General features: G+C 48.7%; 2 protein-coding genes across 4 annotated transcripts; one reads left to right on the forward strand and one right to left on the reverse strand.

Moving 5' to 3' along the window:
* The first annotated feature begins 921 nt into the window (after positions 1–921).
* On the forward strand, positions 922–11,654 carry DEDD (death effector domain containing). Its single transcript, XM_052636864.1, has 6 exons — positions 922–1,029; positions 2,756–2,788; positions 8,222–8,610; positions 8,808–8,915; positions 9,210–9,356; positions 10,096–11,654. Exons 3-6 carry the CDS (start codon positions 8,286–8,288, stop codon positions 10,470–10,472), a joined length of 957 nt encoding a protein of 318 aa, XP_052492824.1. The 5' UTR covers positions 922–1,029; positions 2,756–2,788; positions 8,222–8,285; the 3' UTR covers positions 10,473–11,654.
* Positions 11,564–14,708, reverse strand: NIT1 (nitrilase 1). Of its 3 annotated transcripts, none has more exons than XM_052636861.1 (7): positions 14,650–14,708; positions 13,999–14,097; positions 13,480–13,734; positions 13,265–13,368; positions 12,924–13,057; positions 12,366–12,491; positions 11,564–12,099 (listed from the first exon to the last, which is right to left on the reverse strand). In XM_052636861.1, coding segments are annotated over exons 1-7 (987 nt in total). In that variant the 5' UTR covers positions 14,652–14,708; the 3' UTR covers positions 11,564–11,832. The 3 variants fall into 3 exon arrangements, with proteins under 3 accessions (XP_052492821.1, XP_052492820.1, XP_052492822.1); XM_052636860.1 differs by having other exon boundaries at positions 14,308–14,704; XM_052636862.1 differs by lacking the exon at positions 13,265–13,368 and having other exon boundaries at positions 13,517–13,734; positions 14,308–14,704.
* Positions 14,709–14,771: the final 63 nt, after the last annotated feature.

The raw sequence follows: 14,771 nt of genomic DNA on the forward strand, positions 1-14,771 counted from the left end.
CACCCTGCTGCAGGCCAGACCACTGTGGTCTCTTTTCGGGGTAAGAGCGTCCTAACTGTTCTTGCCTCTAACTTCGCCCCCTCCAATTCATTCTGCCCATTGCTACCACTGATCTTTTAAAATGCAAATATATTTGTTTACACCTCTGCTAAGACTCTTCAAAACCTATTCATTACCCTTAGGAAAAAATAATTTACGTGGCCTTGCGTAAACCGGCCCCTCCCAACCTCACAGAACTCATCTATTTACCCCTCCTTAGCCATACCACGCTGCTGGCAGCTCCAGAAGGTACCCAGTCTCCCACCCCCAATTCCCAACAGTCCGGGGTTCAGCTCAGGTGACACTTCCTTCAGGAAGCGGGCGCTCAAAGAGCAAATGCTCAAAAAGTGAAATCCGAGAGGGCAACTGACCAGTGATTTCTGTTCCGGACCCAAGTTTACGGAACGTCCGGGTTACCAGGAAGCTCAGGGCAAAGGTCAAACCCAGATCGTGACCCTTCCCCCAAGTTCGTAGGGGAATCGGACCCTCGTAATAGTCCGCCCTTCTGCGTCATGGCTGCCTGTCGCAGTCTGTCAGTGGATCTTGAAGTCGACACCAGCCAGCTCGGGTCCCACCAACGCTTCCACACTAGAGAATGCAACCTCTCACAGACCTTACTACCGCCCTAAAGCCGTACAGAAGAAAAACGTGCGTTGCCAGCTTGCCCCAAAGCAAGATGGCTGCCAATCTCTAGTCTCCGGTACCAAAGTGAAGCTATCCACTCCCTGTTTAATGCCGCTGCCAGGCTGCCCTCACCTAGCATGGCTACTCCGGCTCATGCCTCACTATGGTCTCGAAGCCGCCACTAACCGGCCAGGTTCCGGGAGGCGGTGTTCAGGATGCAGCCACCCCCGCCCGCCTCTCCCCTCCCCCACGCCCGCGGTGGCGGCGGCGGCGGCGGCGGCTGGAGCCCGGATGCGGCGCCGTGAGACGGGCCCGGGAGCGCGGCGCGGATGGATCCAACATGGCGGCGCCGAACCTGAGCCCAGAGTGAGGCGGCGGGGCGGCCGGAGTGGGGAGGGGGAGTCGAGCGGGACGGGGCGGGGCCGGGCGGGGCCGCGAAGGGCTTGGGGAAGGAAAGTGGAGGGGGAGGCGGTGGCGGCGTCCAGCTTGAGAACCTCAGGAGAGGGAGGTGACGGGACGCTGCGAGGTGGGGGAGGGGAGCAGCCCAGGGGGCGTGCGGGGGAGGTGGCAACTGTGCGGGAAGGCAGGGTCCGGGCGGAGGAGTGGGGCAGGGGAGGGGCGTAAACAAGGGCCGAGGCTGGGCCGGGCTGGGGGTGTTAGAGAGGCCGAGGTGGGGAGTGGGGCTGCGGGCCCGCCGGGCCACGGGGGTGGGAGCGGGAGGGCGGGGGTGAGGGTGTGAAGGAGTGAAGGAGAAGGGGGCTTGGGGCAAGTGGTGGGGAGAACTGGACTCACGTAAGGGCTGTAGTGGAGAGGCGAGAGGTGAGGATTGGGTTTGAGACATTTGGGGGGAGGTTCTGAAAGTGTTAGATTGGAGGTGCGAGGGGGAAGGGCCTAGGGGAGAATTTGGGTGGAAAAGGAGAACACGGAGGTTTGGGGACTGGAGAGCGTGTCGGTGTAGCGAGGTAATGGAGAAAGTGAGAGACTAGGAGGAAAGTTTGGGAGGAAGGGGAATGGGATGGGAGATAGGACAGTGGAGCTGCACGAATGATAGAGGTTCAGGGGCTTCCCTTTCCCCTGTGGAAAGGAAGAGAGAGCAGAGTTAAGCAGCATCAGTTGCAGCCAATTCTAATTGCCAGGCCTTTTAGCTTTTCCTAGGGTGGGACGTGCAGAAGAGAATGGTCTTGTGGGTTTAGAGAATTGGGGTTGATGAGGGTTCAGCTGGATTTCCAAAAGCACCCTTGTTTTTCCTGGTTACGAAAAGAAGGGGAAAGGAGGACCCTGGTATCGCTGTTGTGTGGAAGGAGTAAAGGACTTGCCTAGTTTTAAGTAATTATCAATGTCGGAATGGGGAAACATGCATGCTGTGTTTTCTGTATGCTGAAGTCAAGGCTCTGAAGTCTGAGAAAGGGAGCAGAAAACTCAGGACGGCATCTAGGCTAATTAAATGAGCGCTTTAGTTTCCAGACTCTTTATTTTGCTGGAGGGAAGGTCAGTACCCGTGTATAAAAAAAATGTTCCCAGTGAAATGTAGATGTTTGAGTAGATGCTGCCCCAGTGGATATTTCGTTCTCACTGTGTACTAGGTAAGGGAAAGAGTGAAGACAGAATTTGGAGGATAGCTACGGTCTCTCAAGTGAAGTGATGAAAAGAAGGTGCCTTCTTTCGCTGTAACCACTTTCCTCCTGGTTCATCTGAAGATGAAGTCAGTGTTGATAGTGTAACAAAGTAGGTGGGCCTCACAAGAGATTGAGGAGTGAGGTGTCAGAGAATAATTGGTTCCCCCCCGCAAGTTGTTAAATTTGGGACTTTTTTTTGCCGTAAAGCCACTGAGACGGGACATTCTCAGAGTTGGTATTGTTTAGTGAATTGGGTAATAGAAGGTTAGCGAAACCTGGGGACTTTGTTGGAAGTGAGTTCTCCCATTTAGCTTAGAGTGTATCATTACAGTTGAAATAGCTTTAGGCTTGTCTGTATATTTTTGCAGCTGAGATTGACTCTTTGGGCCTTTGAGGTGTCAAAGTAAAGCTTGAAAATTGACACTTTCCCCCCTTATTTGTTTTTGTTTTGCTGCTGGCTTTGAACCTTGTGCTAGGAAGAGACCTGGGAAATTAAGTTTCCTGCAGAGGTAAGTCTGGAACTTTTTGTTTGTTTTCAAACAATGAAAGGGAATGGAAATGACATATTGAGGGTTGAGTGTAGTAATGGAGTAGATGACAGGGAAAATGGGTTTTCAGTCACCCAACCACGTACATAAGATTTGTTACAGTCATTGTCTCTTAGGTCACTGGAAACTGATCGGAGGGAAAAGAGAACAGAAATTAGGTGTCTTAGGACAAGCCTCCAGCCCTGTTTTGTTACTGTCTAGTCATCTTGGTCAGCTCTGAGAGAAACATTTGTAAACATGTGGAATTTTGTACTCTAGAACAATGTCTCCCAAATGTTGCCCTTGGAGGATCCCTGAGACCCGCTGCGGGCTGCTGCGGGCAGGCTTTTCTTCCAGCTTACTCTTTCTCCTAGTTGTTCTGGAAGTTTCATTTTGAAAACATACTTTGTAATTCTGACTTCCAGATATTTGGTTACATTTTCTGGGTCCTACCAGCAAGAAAGCTCTTTCTTTATGTAGCCTTCGTCATTTTTTAACGTTTTCCATATCCTTTACATTTTAAGACATCACCCTTTTTCAGATTTTCCCTCTGGAAAGGGCTTGTGAGAGTCAGACACCTCCAGTTCTGTTGGGATGAAACTATACTGTTGTTTTCATTTTAAGACATCACTCTCTTTAATTTCTTCCACATGACTTCCAAGGGCTTCTGAGAGAATCAAATACCTCAAAAACTACAGCTCTCATTCCTGGTTGGAATGAGACTAGGCTTTAGTAGAAACCTACCAGACGACAATTCATCGAGAGGAAGGCCTGTGGATACGTATAGACGTTGGCCCTTGGCTGGCTTGTGCCTACCTAAAGAAAACAAACAGTAAAAACTCCTACAGTGCCAGGAAATGCAGCAGTTCATCAGAATACAGGATTAGTCTTGGGAACCCCTTAGGGGTGATCTACATGCTAGGCTCTCAGATAGACCCAAGCCAGCCTGCAGGATCAGGACTCTTGTTTACTGGAGTGTTCTCTCTTGGTGTCTGGCAATATTTCAGGCACCAAGATTCTGAAGTTCTTTCTCATCTTCTGTTTGGAGGGTGTACATTCTCCTCACTGCTCTGATACCTTTCTTCTAGAATCTCTGTATAATTTCTGGGTAGTTCCCTCGATTCACTGCCACAGTAAGCTGAATATATTTTGGTTTAAGAGGAAGTTGGCCACGTTCTTTCAGTGCTGAAGTTAGGTTCTTGGAACCCGCATGTGGATTGCTGAGTGAGTGAACTTGCCATCATAGATGATAATTAAGTGGGGAGGGCTGCCTATTAGCCTGCATGCCAGCCTCTTGACATTTCTCCCAAGGACAAGCATGGCCTTGGGAAACTTCTCCCTCTTCTACGTTTTGCTTTATTGCATAAGTGCTGTAAAGGGTCTGCTCTTGGTGTCATTTTGGGACGTTAAAGATGGTTGCAAGGTTTCAGTGCAGGATCCTTTCTGTCTTTCAGAGGATGGCATTTCTCTAATCTTCACAGCAATTTAGATTGAATTAGGTCAGATTATACCTCCTGGGATGGGGTGGAAGGAGTGTAGCCCTGTCCCTGCTGTTCACCTAAATGGCAGCAGCAGGTGAGAGAGAAGCCAAAGCTGGAGCAGGATGAAACTCCTTAGTCAAGTTAAACGAGTCTTTGTCTGACTGGCTCTTCTTTTGGAATATTGTTTGATGGGTTTTGGTTGGAGGGACCAGATGACTTCCTTCTCCAGATATAAGATGGCAAGTGACAGTGCTGTCTCTTCTTTTGACCCTTCCTCATGTTCCAGCTAGAATAGGATTTCTCATCTTTAGCATTATTGATATTTTGGATCAGATAATTCTTTGTTGTAAGAGGCCGTCCTGTGCTTTATAGGATGTCTAGCATTATCCATTGCATTTACTCATTGCATGCCAGTAGCGCCTTCCGTTACCACCCTCACTTCCCACGCCCCAGTCACGACAATCTAAAAAGCCTCCAGATATTGCTGGGCAAAATTGCCCTGATTGAGAACCACTGACCTAGAAGCTCTGATAAATCCTGTCACTTTGACCCAGCAGGATCTATGACTTAATGGTGGCTGTTTCCCCCTCAGATCTAGGGAGGTAACCCTCAGAACAGAGGCCTATTGTAGAACTGCATCCATTGATACATAGTTAGGACCACAGTGCTTTCCTGTATTGTGCTTCATTTTCCAGTGACCAGGTATGTGGGGACAGTACTTCCTAATTTCCTGGGGTTTATAGTCAAGACACTTTGAATTCGGGAACTTTGGAGCAACCTACTCTTCTGATTGGTTGAATGTGAAACCTGCCCATCTGTTTTTTTTCTGGGATCCACATAATGGACAGCTGGCCAAGGGGAACAGGTGGGATAGGAACAAGGCGAAGTTGTAGGGGCTCTAAGGAGGCTCAGTTTTCTCATGTGGCTGTTATGAGCAAGAAGTTGTTTTCCTTCAGTCCCCTCTGTTTGTAGCCAGTGACTGTAGCAGGTGAAACAAGAGAGGAAGAGGCGAGGAAAACCAGTCAGTAGTTGAGTAGCTATAATCCCAGTTGTTTCCCATGCTTTGGGTGGGATATCTGGCTCTCATAACTAGATATGGGCTATGTTTCCTGTCCACATTCTGAACCCTTGTTATGGGGCTACGTAATTCCAGGTTGGACCTCCTAGTTTTCTTAAGGGTATGAGTCTCTCTGTGCGTTCGTTTCAGGATTAAAAGAGATCAGGTCCTACTTGCTCTTCAGTTTTCTGAGTCCCCAGTTGCTTGACTCTTCTGAAGTAGTTTATCATTTGATTCTTCCTTTTAACATAGCCTCAGTTTCTTGCAGTATAAAATGGACAGAACAGCCTGTATTGTTGTTGAGTAGGTTGCTGTGGTAGGGGTAGTTTTACAGTATGGGCAACGCTAGAGAATATGCATGTTACCTGAGCTGCATGTACTCTTAATGGGGTCCTCTCACTCTTGGACTTATGTGAGTTTATTCTTAATTGGTATTGCTTGTGGTGGTCTCTTGAAGGTTCAGTTCAGTTCAACAGCAGGTTGCTCCTAGTATATGCCAACCCCCGTCTGTTGCTCGGTACTATAGATATAAAGATGAATATGACCTAGTCCCTCTATTGAGTTGCTTAAGATATGATAGGTGTACAGGTAATTTTAGTATCCTCTGATAAATGGTTTAAGGGAAATATATGTACAGTGTTCCATAAGAGCACAGAAGAGGACTACTTAAACCCAAGAACGGGTGTGGAGAATGAATTTCAAGATAGCATCGGGACTGATTTTTTTTTTTTTTTTACTATTTATTTATTATATTTTTTTAGTATTTATTTATTTCATTTTTGGCTGCATGGGGTCTTAGCTGAGGCACACAGGATCCTCTGTTGCGGCACATGGGCTTACTTGCCCTGTGGCATGTGGGATCTTGGTTCTCCACCAGGGATTGAACCTGTGTCCCCAGCTTTGGAAGGCAGATTCTTAACCATGGGACCACCAGGGAAGTCCCTGAACTGATTCTTAAAGGATGAGTAGGAGTTAGCCATCTGAAAAAAGGTGTAATGGGGCATATGGAAAAGAAGGGAGGGGCCATTTGGGCAAAGAGAATAGTCTAAAGATAGTTACAGAGAAGTGAATTGTGTGATGTATGTGAACTGTAGACAAATGATTAATGTTAGAGAAATAAAAAGTGACAAAGGCCTGATCTTGGATGGTTTGGTGTGTTGGGTAAGGAATCTGGAGTGTTCTTATTGGTAAGGAGAGGATTGTGCATGCGAATTCACTTCAGTCGTGTCTGACTCTTTGTAACCCTGTGGACTGTAGCCCACCAGGCTCCTCTGTCCATGGGGTTCTCCAGGCAAGAATACTGGAGTGGGTTGCTGTGCCCTGCTCCAGGGGATCTTCCTGATCCAGAGAGCAAACCCACATCTCTTATGTCTCCTGCATTGACAGGTGGGTTCTTTACCACTAGCACTGCCTGGGAAACTCAAGGAGAGAATTGTGGAGAGGTGTTAAGATGAAAAGTGATGTGGTCAGTTGTGCATTTTCGATAATTCAGCTGGATGTAGGGGATGGGTTTAGACAGGTTAAGATTGGTTGTAAGGAGAGCCTTAAAGAGGCTTCTGCAGTAATCCAGGTGAGAGATTATTGGGACCTGAAGGTGAGGCAAATTTAAGAAATAGAAAGTAGTATCAACAGGAATTTATACTTGTTTGGGTGATTGGAGGTTGTGGTCAGAGGGTGTAGTAGTATTGGGTGGTACTTGGTAGCTTAGTAAATATGAGTGGCTGGAGAGGAGATGAAAGCTGTTTGATTTGAGGATTGGTTATTAGCTGGGTCACTGACATTACCCACAATGATGGAGGAAATTTGTGAATCAAATGCCAAAACACATAATAAACGTAGGACGGTGCTTGGTCATTGACAGAGGATTGGTAAACGACAACCGTGAGGAAAGGTTAGAAAGCGGCATAGATCCAAATGGTGTGTGACCATCAGAGAGCACAGGTAGCGCAGGAGAACTCCTCGAATGCTCAGTGTGAGTAACTTTCTCAGCAGTGATTCTCCTGGACTTGGTTTGATTGTAGGAGAAATGAGGATAGGTCTGTGGAGGGATGAGTCTGGGCTGTAGAGGCCAAGGATGCTTGTCTCTTTGAAATCTCCTAACCAGTTAGAAAAGTTTTACAGTGATTTCATGTGCATTTTCTCACTGGATTCTTAATAACTCCGAGGAGTAGTTTTTTTCCTCCTTGTTTTGAAGATGGGGACACTGAGGCTTTCAAGTTAAGTGACTTACTTAAGGTCACGTAGCTACAGTTTGTTGACAATATGGGCAGAATTAAAACTAGTTCAGACTTTCAGTTTCCCTGCTGTCAGCCCCTAAGTTTATCTGAAAAAGCTTCTGTGTTAGAATTGAGAGTGAATTTTCTACTTCTCTTCACTTTGCTTTCATTTAAGGGATGAATTGATTGGGGACACTGTCAGGGAGAGCACACAGGACCAAAAGCAGTATTTTGGAGGCCAGAGGAAAAATCAGGACAATGTCTGCTGAATATGTAGCACTAAACTTGCAAATTAGTGAGTCTTCCTCAGCGGATATGACTATCTTTCTCTAGTAAGATCTGGACTTAGGGCAGCATCTGCTGAATATAGAGAGCTCTATGCTTTATTTTTTAATAAATATTTTATAGGCACTTTCCTCGCAGTCCAGTGGTTAAGGGTCCATGCTTCCAATGCAAGGGATGCGGGTTCGATCCCTGATCAAGGGAAGTAAGATCCCATGTGCTGCACAGTGAGCCAAAAAAATCAACAACTTTGTAAAAGTTAAATGCTTATTAAGCACTACACAGCGCCAGGCATTGTGTTAGGCTCTGAGAATATAGGATCGGCTAAGACTAGTTCCTGACATTGAGTGGTTCACAGGTTCTTTTCTTGTCCTTACAGTATAGTGGGGATTGCAGCTGCTGAGCAGGGATTCTGGAAAGCAGTGTGTACCTGAGCCCCCAGCATGGCGGGCCTAAAGCGGAGGGCAAGCCAGGTGTGGCCCGAAGAGCACGGTGAGCAGGAGCACGGGCTGTACAGCCTGCACCGCATGTTTGACATCGTGGGCACCCACCTGACACACAGAGACGTGCGCGTTCTTTCCTTTCTCTTTGTTGACGTCATTGATGACCACGAGCGTGGCCTCATCCGAAATGGACGTGACTTCCTACTGGCGCTGGAGCGCCAGGGCCGCTGTGATGAGAGTAACTTCCGCCAGGTGCTGCAGCTGCTGCGCATCATCACTCGCCATGACCTGCTGCCCTACGTCACTCTCAAGCGGAGACGGGCTGGTGAGGGTGCACTTGGGGCTGGGACCCTGGGGTCAGGGGAGAGCTGTGGGCGGCCCTGAGTCAGCAGTGCAGGCGTCCAGGCAGAAGCAGGCACTGACTCTGGCGAGTCCTGAGAAGAACCTTTTGAGGTGCATTGGAGGATTGGACCAGAAGGGAAGGGTGTATCTTTTCCTGAGTGAGTCCCTCTCCCCCTACAGTGTGCCCTGATCTTGTAGACAAATACCTGGAGGAGACATCAGTTCGCTATGTGACACCCAGAGCCCTCAGCGACCCAGAACCGAGGCCTCCCCACCCCCCTAAAACAGGTGAGATGTTAACTCTCCCTAATTTCCATAATCAAGAAAGAGGACGCTGGACCCATCTTTTGCCAGCCTAAATGAAAGGACACTGTCCCTCCCATATCTGCCCCTCCTTCCAAATCAGATGAGGCGTTAATGCTTCATCTAGGTCCTATAATGGTCCCCATATTGTGTCTACCTTTCAAGTCCCATTATTGATACTGCTGTAGTGCTGAGTCTGAATGATTCCTCCACATTCCAAGTGAATTGTCTCCATTTCTGCTTTTCCCCTGCTATGCCTCCCTGTTTCCCTCTGGTCAGTGCCTCCCCACTATCCTGTGGTGTGCTGCCCTACTTCGGGCCCTCAGATGTGTAGCAAGCGGCCAGCTCGAGGGAGAGCCACACTTGGGAGCCAGCGGAAACGCCGGAAGTCAGTGACACCAGATCCCAAGGAAAAGCAGACATGCGGTGAGGAAGTTCAGGGGCTCTAGAGGCGGAGTACACTGGAGGGGAAATAGAACTGCTGGAATACTGGGCATGTTGAGTTGCTTTAGTCGCATCTGACTCCTTGCAAGCTCCTCTGTCCATGGGATTCTCCAGGCAGGAATACTGGAGTGGGTTGCCATTTCCTTCTCCAGGGAATCTTCCCAATCCCTGTCTCTTAGTGTCTCCTGCAGTGGCAGGTGGGTTCTTTCCCCCCAGCGCCACCTGGGAAGCCTCGGAACATGGTCAGCTTACGCTATTTAGAGCGAGGCTCACTTTGATTGCTGTTGCACAGTGAGGTTGAATGTTACAGTCTCTGGGTGGAGAACTCTGTCTTTGTGGCAGAGTAACTCTTTGTGGCAACTCTTTCTAAGTAATAACTAGATGAAAGGGATGCTGTTATGACATCCTTATTGTAGTATGACTCAAGTCATGATAGAATATTAAAGTGAACTTCTGTTAATTAGGAAAATGTCTCTTAGAATCAAGGTGCTAGTTGGGAGTGATGGAAATAATCTGACCTGGGCATGTCCCATTTAAGGGAACCTCTTGAATTGAGGCAAGGATTTCAGAGCTTCATAGAAAAGAGCGAGTCCTGGGAAGAGGTAGAGAAGCTGTCAGGTGCTGTTCCCAGCTGTGTTCCTCTGCCCTTCTCAACTTTTCAGAACCTGGGCGTAAGCTCAGCTCTCACGCAGTCTCTCCTGTGCGTCGTCTTTCCCCACAGACATCAGGCTGCGGGTCCGGGCTGAGTACTGCCAGCACGAGAGCGCTCTGCAGGGCAACGTCTTCTCCAACAAGCAGGACCCACTCGAGCGCCAGTTTGAGCGCTTTAACCAGGCCAACACCATCCTCAAGTCCCGGGACCTGGGCTCCATCATCTGTGACATCAAGTTCTCTGAGCTCACCTACCTCGATGCATTCTGGCGCGACTACATCAACGGCTCGTTACTAGAGGCACTTAAAGGTGTCTTTATCACAGACTCCCTCAAGCAGGCTGTGGGCCATGAAGCCATCAAGCTGCTGGTGAACGTGGACGAGGAGGACTATGAGCTGGGCCGACAGAAACTCCTGAGGAACTTGATGCTGCAAGCATTGCCCTGACCTTTTCCCCTTCTCACTTCTCTGGGGACTTCTCACCACCCACCTCTGGAGCTTATATACTGTTCTGGGGTTTGTTCTCTACCCTTCCAACCGATCACACCCCTGCCTTTTTTTTTTTAAAGGAAAAGACAAAAATGGAAGTGGTGTCCCCCACCCCTCCCTGCACCCATGTGCCTGGCTTCCCTTTGTTCCCCTTTTCCACTTACCCCCTCATGTGTGTCTACAGTCACCTTGCCACTGAGCCGTAAGACAAATGTGTAGGGAGAAGCAAAGTCTATAGGTCATAGTCTTTGTAAGGGATTGAAGTGATCACTGCTTTTGGGTGCATTGAGGGGTTATCAGTACTTCTGGCTTTATGAGGGCTCTTAAACTTTGTCTGAAAAACCAAAGGGCTGTCAGTAGGGAGCTGTGTGGAAGGTGGGACTCTGAACTGTATTTTGGAAATTAATCACCACCCTCTCCCAAATTATAGAATTTTTAAAAAAGAAGCTGTGGCCCTTTCCACTCTCTCCTGGCCTCTGGTGCTGCTCCTCTCTGCCTTGTTTCCTCCATTCCATGGCTTGAAACCTCTGCCTGGTGTGGCTCCTTCCTTTTCCCTCTCTGTCAAACCCTCTTCAAAGGAATAATAGGTAAGAGGACTAGGTCAGCCTAGTCAGTCCCAACTGTGGTGTGTGTGTACCCGCACACACACACAGGGTGGATGGAGAAGCGGTTGCTAGTTAAAATACACTCCCCCTGGAAAGGGGAAGGGGGAGTGTGACACTTTCTTTCCATGTTCAAGTGAAAATAAATAATGTACCCTGCAGCCCTTTCCCCTTTTGCTTTCTTCTGGCTTGGGCAAAGGCCATCATAGGTGAGAATGAAGTGATGCGGTAGCAATGCCTTTCTTCTTTTTCTTTCCTCATCCTCTACCCTCCCACTCCCAAGCTTGGGAGCATGGGGCTGGGACATGCACTGAGTGTTGCACTTTTCTTTAGGTAGGGAGGCATGTTGAATAAGCCAGGAGGCCTAGAACTGGAGCCTAGTCCAGCTGGTACAATACCACCTCCCCTTTCAGTTCCCAAAAGAGATATTCAGACACAGACTTTATGATGATTATATATATTTTTTTCAATGCCAGTGCTGCTCAGCCCTCAGCATAACTTCAGTTTTCATGAAATAAAGTGACTATATTAAATTCCACCTTTCTGAAACTGAAATCTGAGCTCAGGTGAAAGTTTCTTCTTTTCCAAGAAGCTGAGCCTGTGTTCCATTAAGAGACAAGGTTCTCCAAGTGAGGGGAGCTGCGCCTGGGTCCTGCCTACAAGTCACAACAACACCAGCTCACGATGGAGGTCTCAGTGGACAGAAGTCAAAAGTCTTAAGACAGTGGGTGACCCAGATTGCCGTAGAGGTCAGGCCTGCGGTGCTGGAACACAGGCAGTTGTTTGCGTAACTGCTGCAGATAGTTGAGGTCAATTCGGGCAAGGCAAAGGCCTGGTCCTTCGGAGCAGCGGGCCACCACTGTTCCCCAGGGATCTACCACCATGCTATGTCCATAACTTGCTCTCTTCTCATGGTGGCGTCCACACTGTGCTGCCGCCACTACGTAGCACTGGGTTTCAATGGCACGGGCCCGCAACAACACCTAGGGATGGAGGAGATGGCTGTTCACTTAAGTACATGTAGCAGCTGGTAGGGAAGTGATAAGCCATGGACATTACAGCCCAATCTATCCATTGTGACCATCCTGATAATTGCCTGTGAATGATTTATTACTCTGAGAGGCAACAATCTGGGGAAGTGAATTTTCCCATTAGGTGGGAAGGAGAAAGAAAATCTTTTAACTGGTAGAACCAAGGAAGGAGAATGAAGTAAGAAAGGCCCTTACATTCTGAAGAAGTATTCTCTTACCTCCCAATGGGCTGGGCCTGTAACAGATCCAAAAGCCGAAGGGTAGGTAAGTATTTCTGCTCCTGCCTGAACCAATGCCAGAGAGAGTTCAGGGAACCGCATGTCATAGCAGATAGCTAGACCAATCTGGAATGAAAAACAACCTATTTAGCCCCCCTCACCCCACTCCAGTACTCTTGCCTGGAAAATCCCATGGACGGAGGAGCCTGGTAGGCTGCAGTCCATGGGGTCGCTAGGAGTCAGGCACGACTGAGCGACTTCAGTTGCACTTGTCACTTTCATGCATTGGAGAAAGAAATGGCAACCCACTCCAGTGCTCTTGCCTGGAGAATCCCAGGGACGGGGGAGCCTGGTGGGCTGCCATCTATGGGGTCGCACAGAGTCGGACACAACTGAAATGACTTAGCGGCAGCAGCAGCAGCAGCCCTTATGTCAGCATTTGGTCATAACCCTGCTACCCAACTCCTTAGAGCTTTCTGTTCTCTATCACCGCTTTCAGGGATTCCTGTTCTCTTCCCTCTTGTTCCTCTCCTACCCTCATCCTTTCACAGTGCCCACCTTGCCTGCTGGTGTGCTGATGGGAGACTCAAGACTGGGCCCAGGTATGGTAGAGTTGCTTTCACGCATAGGCCCCTGTCCTGGAATCTCTACATCACACAGATGCGTCTTCCTGTAGGTGGCCACTACTGACCCTAGAGTAAGAGGGAAAAAGAATACTCAGTGCTAGTGCCCTAGAAAGCCAGCTTAGATCCTCTCCTCCCAAAGAGGCGATAGCTTATAGGCTAGGAACAGAAGTACAAACACCCCCAAAAACCCCTGGCCAAGGAAACAGTTGAGAAAATAGAATTCTGGAGAATCTTAGGTATAATTGCCTGAGGAGGCAGGCTAAAGAGTCTCACCCATGTTGTTCAGAATCACATGACAGTTGTAGATTTTCTGAGTCTGCTCCCAGTCCTGGCCACGCTCATGGAAACCACCCAAGGACAGCCAGAGTCCACATTCCCTGAGGGGGAGGGGACACTGGCAACTCTTCTCAAGGTTCTACCCTCATATCTGGCAATCCTAGGACATTACTCAGAAAGAAACTACCTCTCCCTCCCCCTTTCCTTGATACCTGGCAAGCTGGGTATATTCTTCCAAAAGATTCCCACCCAGTGGCTCAGACAGGCGTTGTGTCTCTTCAGGGTCCCGTGCAATGAAGTCAAATGCCTCAGGCAGGAAAGCCAGGCAAGCGCCCAGCCTGGCAGCCTCCCGAATCAGCTCAGCACATGTTTTAAAGTTCTGCTCCTTGTCTGGGGTCGATGTTACCTGGCACACAGCCACCAGGGGCAGTTCCCAGGAAGAAGATGAGACGGCCATAGTTCTGAGTCTGTAAATGGCATAGGCAGGCCTCAGACTGACTAGCATGGGGAAGCCTAAGTTTAAGGATAAGAGGCTAAAATAGGGAGACAGGAAAGCTGGCCTTTCCTTTAATTTTACTCTTAAAGGGCACAATGACCCACGGCATAATGACCCACTAATCAGATATTTCTGTGGATGGTTGGTGCCCCAGTGTTTCCCACCATCCATACATTTAACAAACATTTACTGAGTATCTATTATGTGCCAGGCAACTGAGCACAAAACATGTTACCTGAGTGGAGCACAAAGTACTGAAAATCGAGGTATCCGGAGTCCAGGACACGAAAGAAGGGACAGGAGTTGGTGAGGAGGCCTGATGATGAAGCCCAGCCTGAAGAAAGTGAGAAATCAGGACACCAACCCCTTTCTCAAGCAATACATTTTTAAGATCCCCTGACTTCTCTCTTCATACTGTGAGTCTGAATCAGGACCCTCCCTGTAAAACCTCTCAAATCGTCAAAACATTCTTTATCATAGGTAATTATGGGCTACCGGAAGAGATCATAAAGGGGGAAGATGGAGGAAAGGTCTTTGATCTCACATTAAATTAAAGCCTTTTTCCTCAGACAAATATTTCCGCAATTCGAAAGCCATCTCCGAGATACTTCCTTGGTCTTCCCAGCTTCTCTTCTTGAGCTGCACAGTCAGTTTTATTGACGCAAAGCATATTTCCCCACAAAAATCTCTGAGGGAAGTTCACCCTCCCTCGTTTCTCACCACCCAGTGGTGGGCAGGGGGGCACTGGCACCCAGATTTCAACTAGCGCCCCACTCTCCAGTTAACCCTTTCTTTCCCGCGCCTCCCAGGGGCAGTGTCTCTTGCACAAGTTAAAGCACCAGAGGTGGAATTCATCCGGGTGGGCGGGATAGGTAGTAGGTCCTACATTAAGATATGGCCAAAGTCATCCGCGGGAACCGAGCAAAACTGCGGCCTGGAGGTGGAAGTGCCAGGGGCGAGTGGGCGGTAACTCCGAGACCGGACGTGACGCAGGGCAGGGGGCTGAGC

Source organism: Budorcas taxicolor, chromosome 3 (genome assembly GCF_023091745.1).
Source record: "Budorcas taxicolor isolate Tak-1 chromosome 3, Takin1.1, whole genome shotgun sequence".
Classification (NCBI taxonomy): Eukaryota; Metazoa; Chordata; class Mammalia; order Artiodactyla; family Bovidae; genus Budorcas; species Budorcas taxicolor.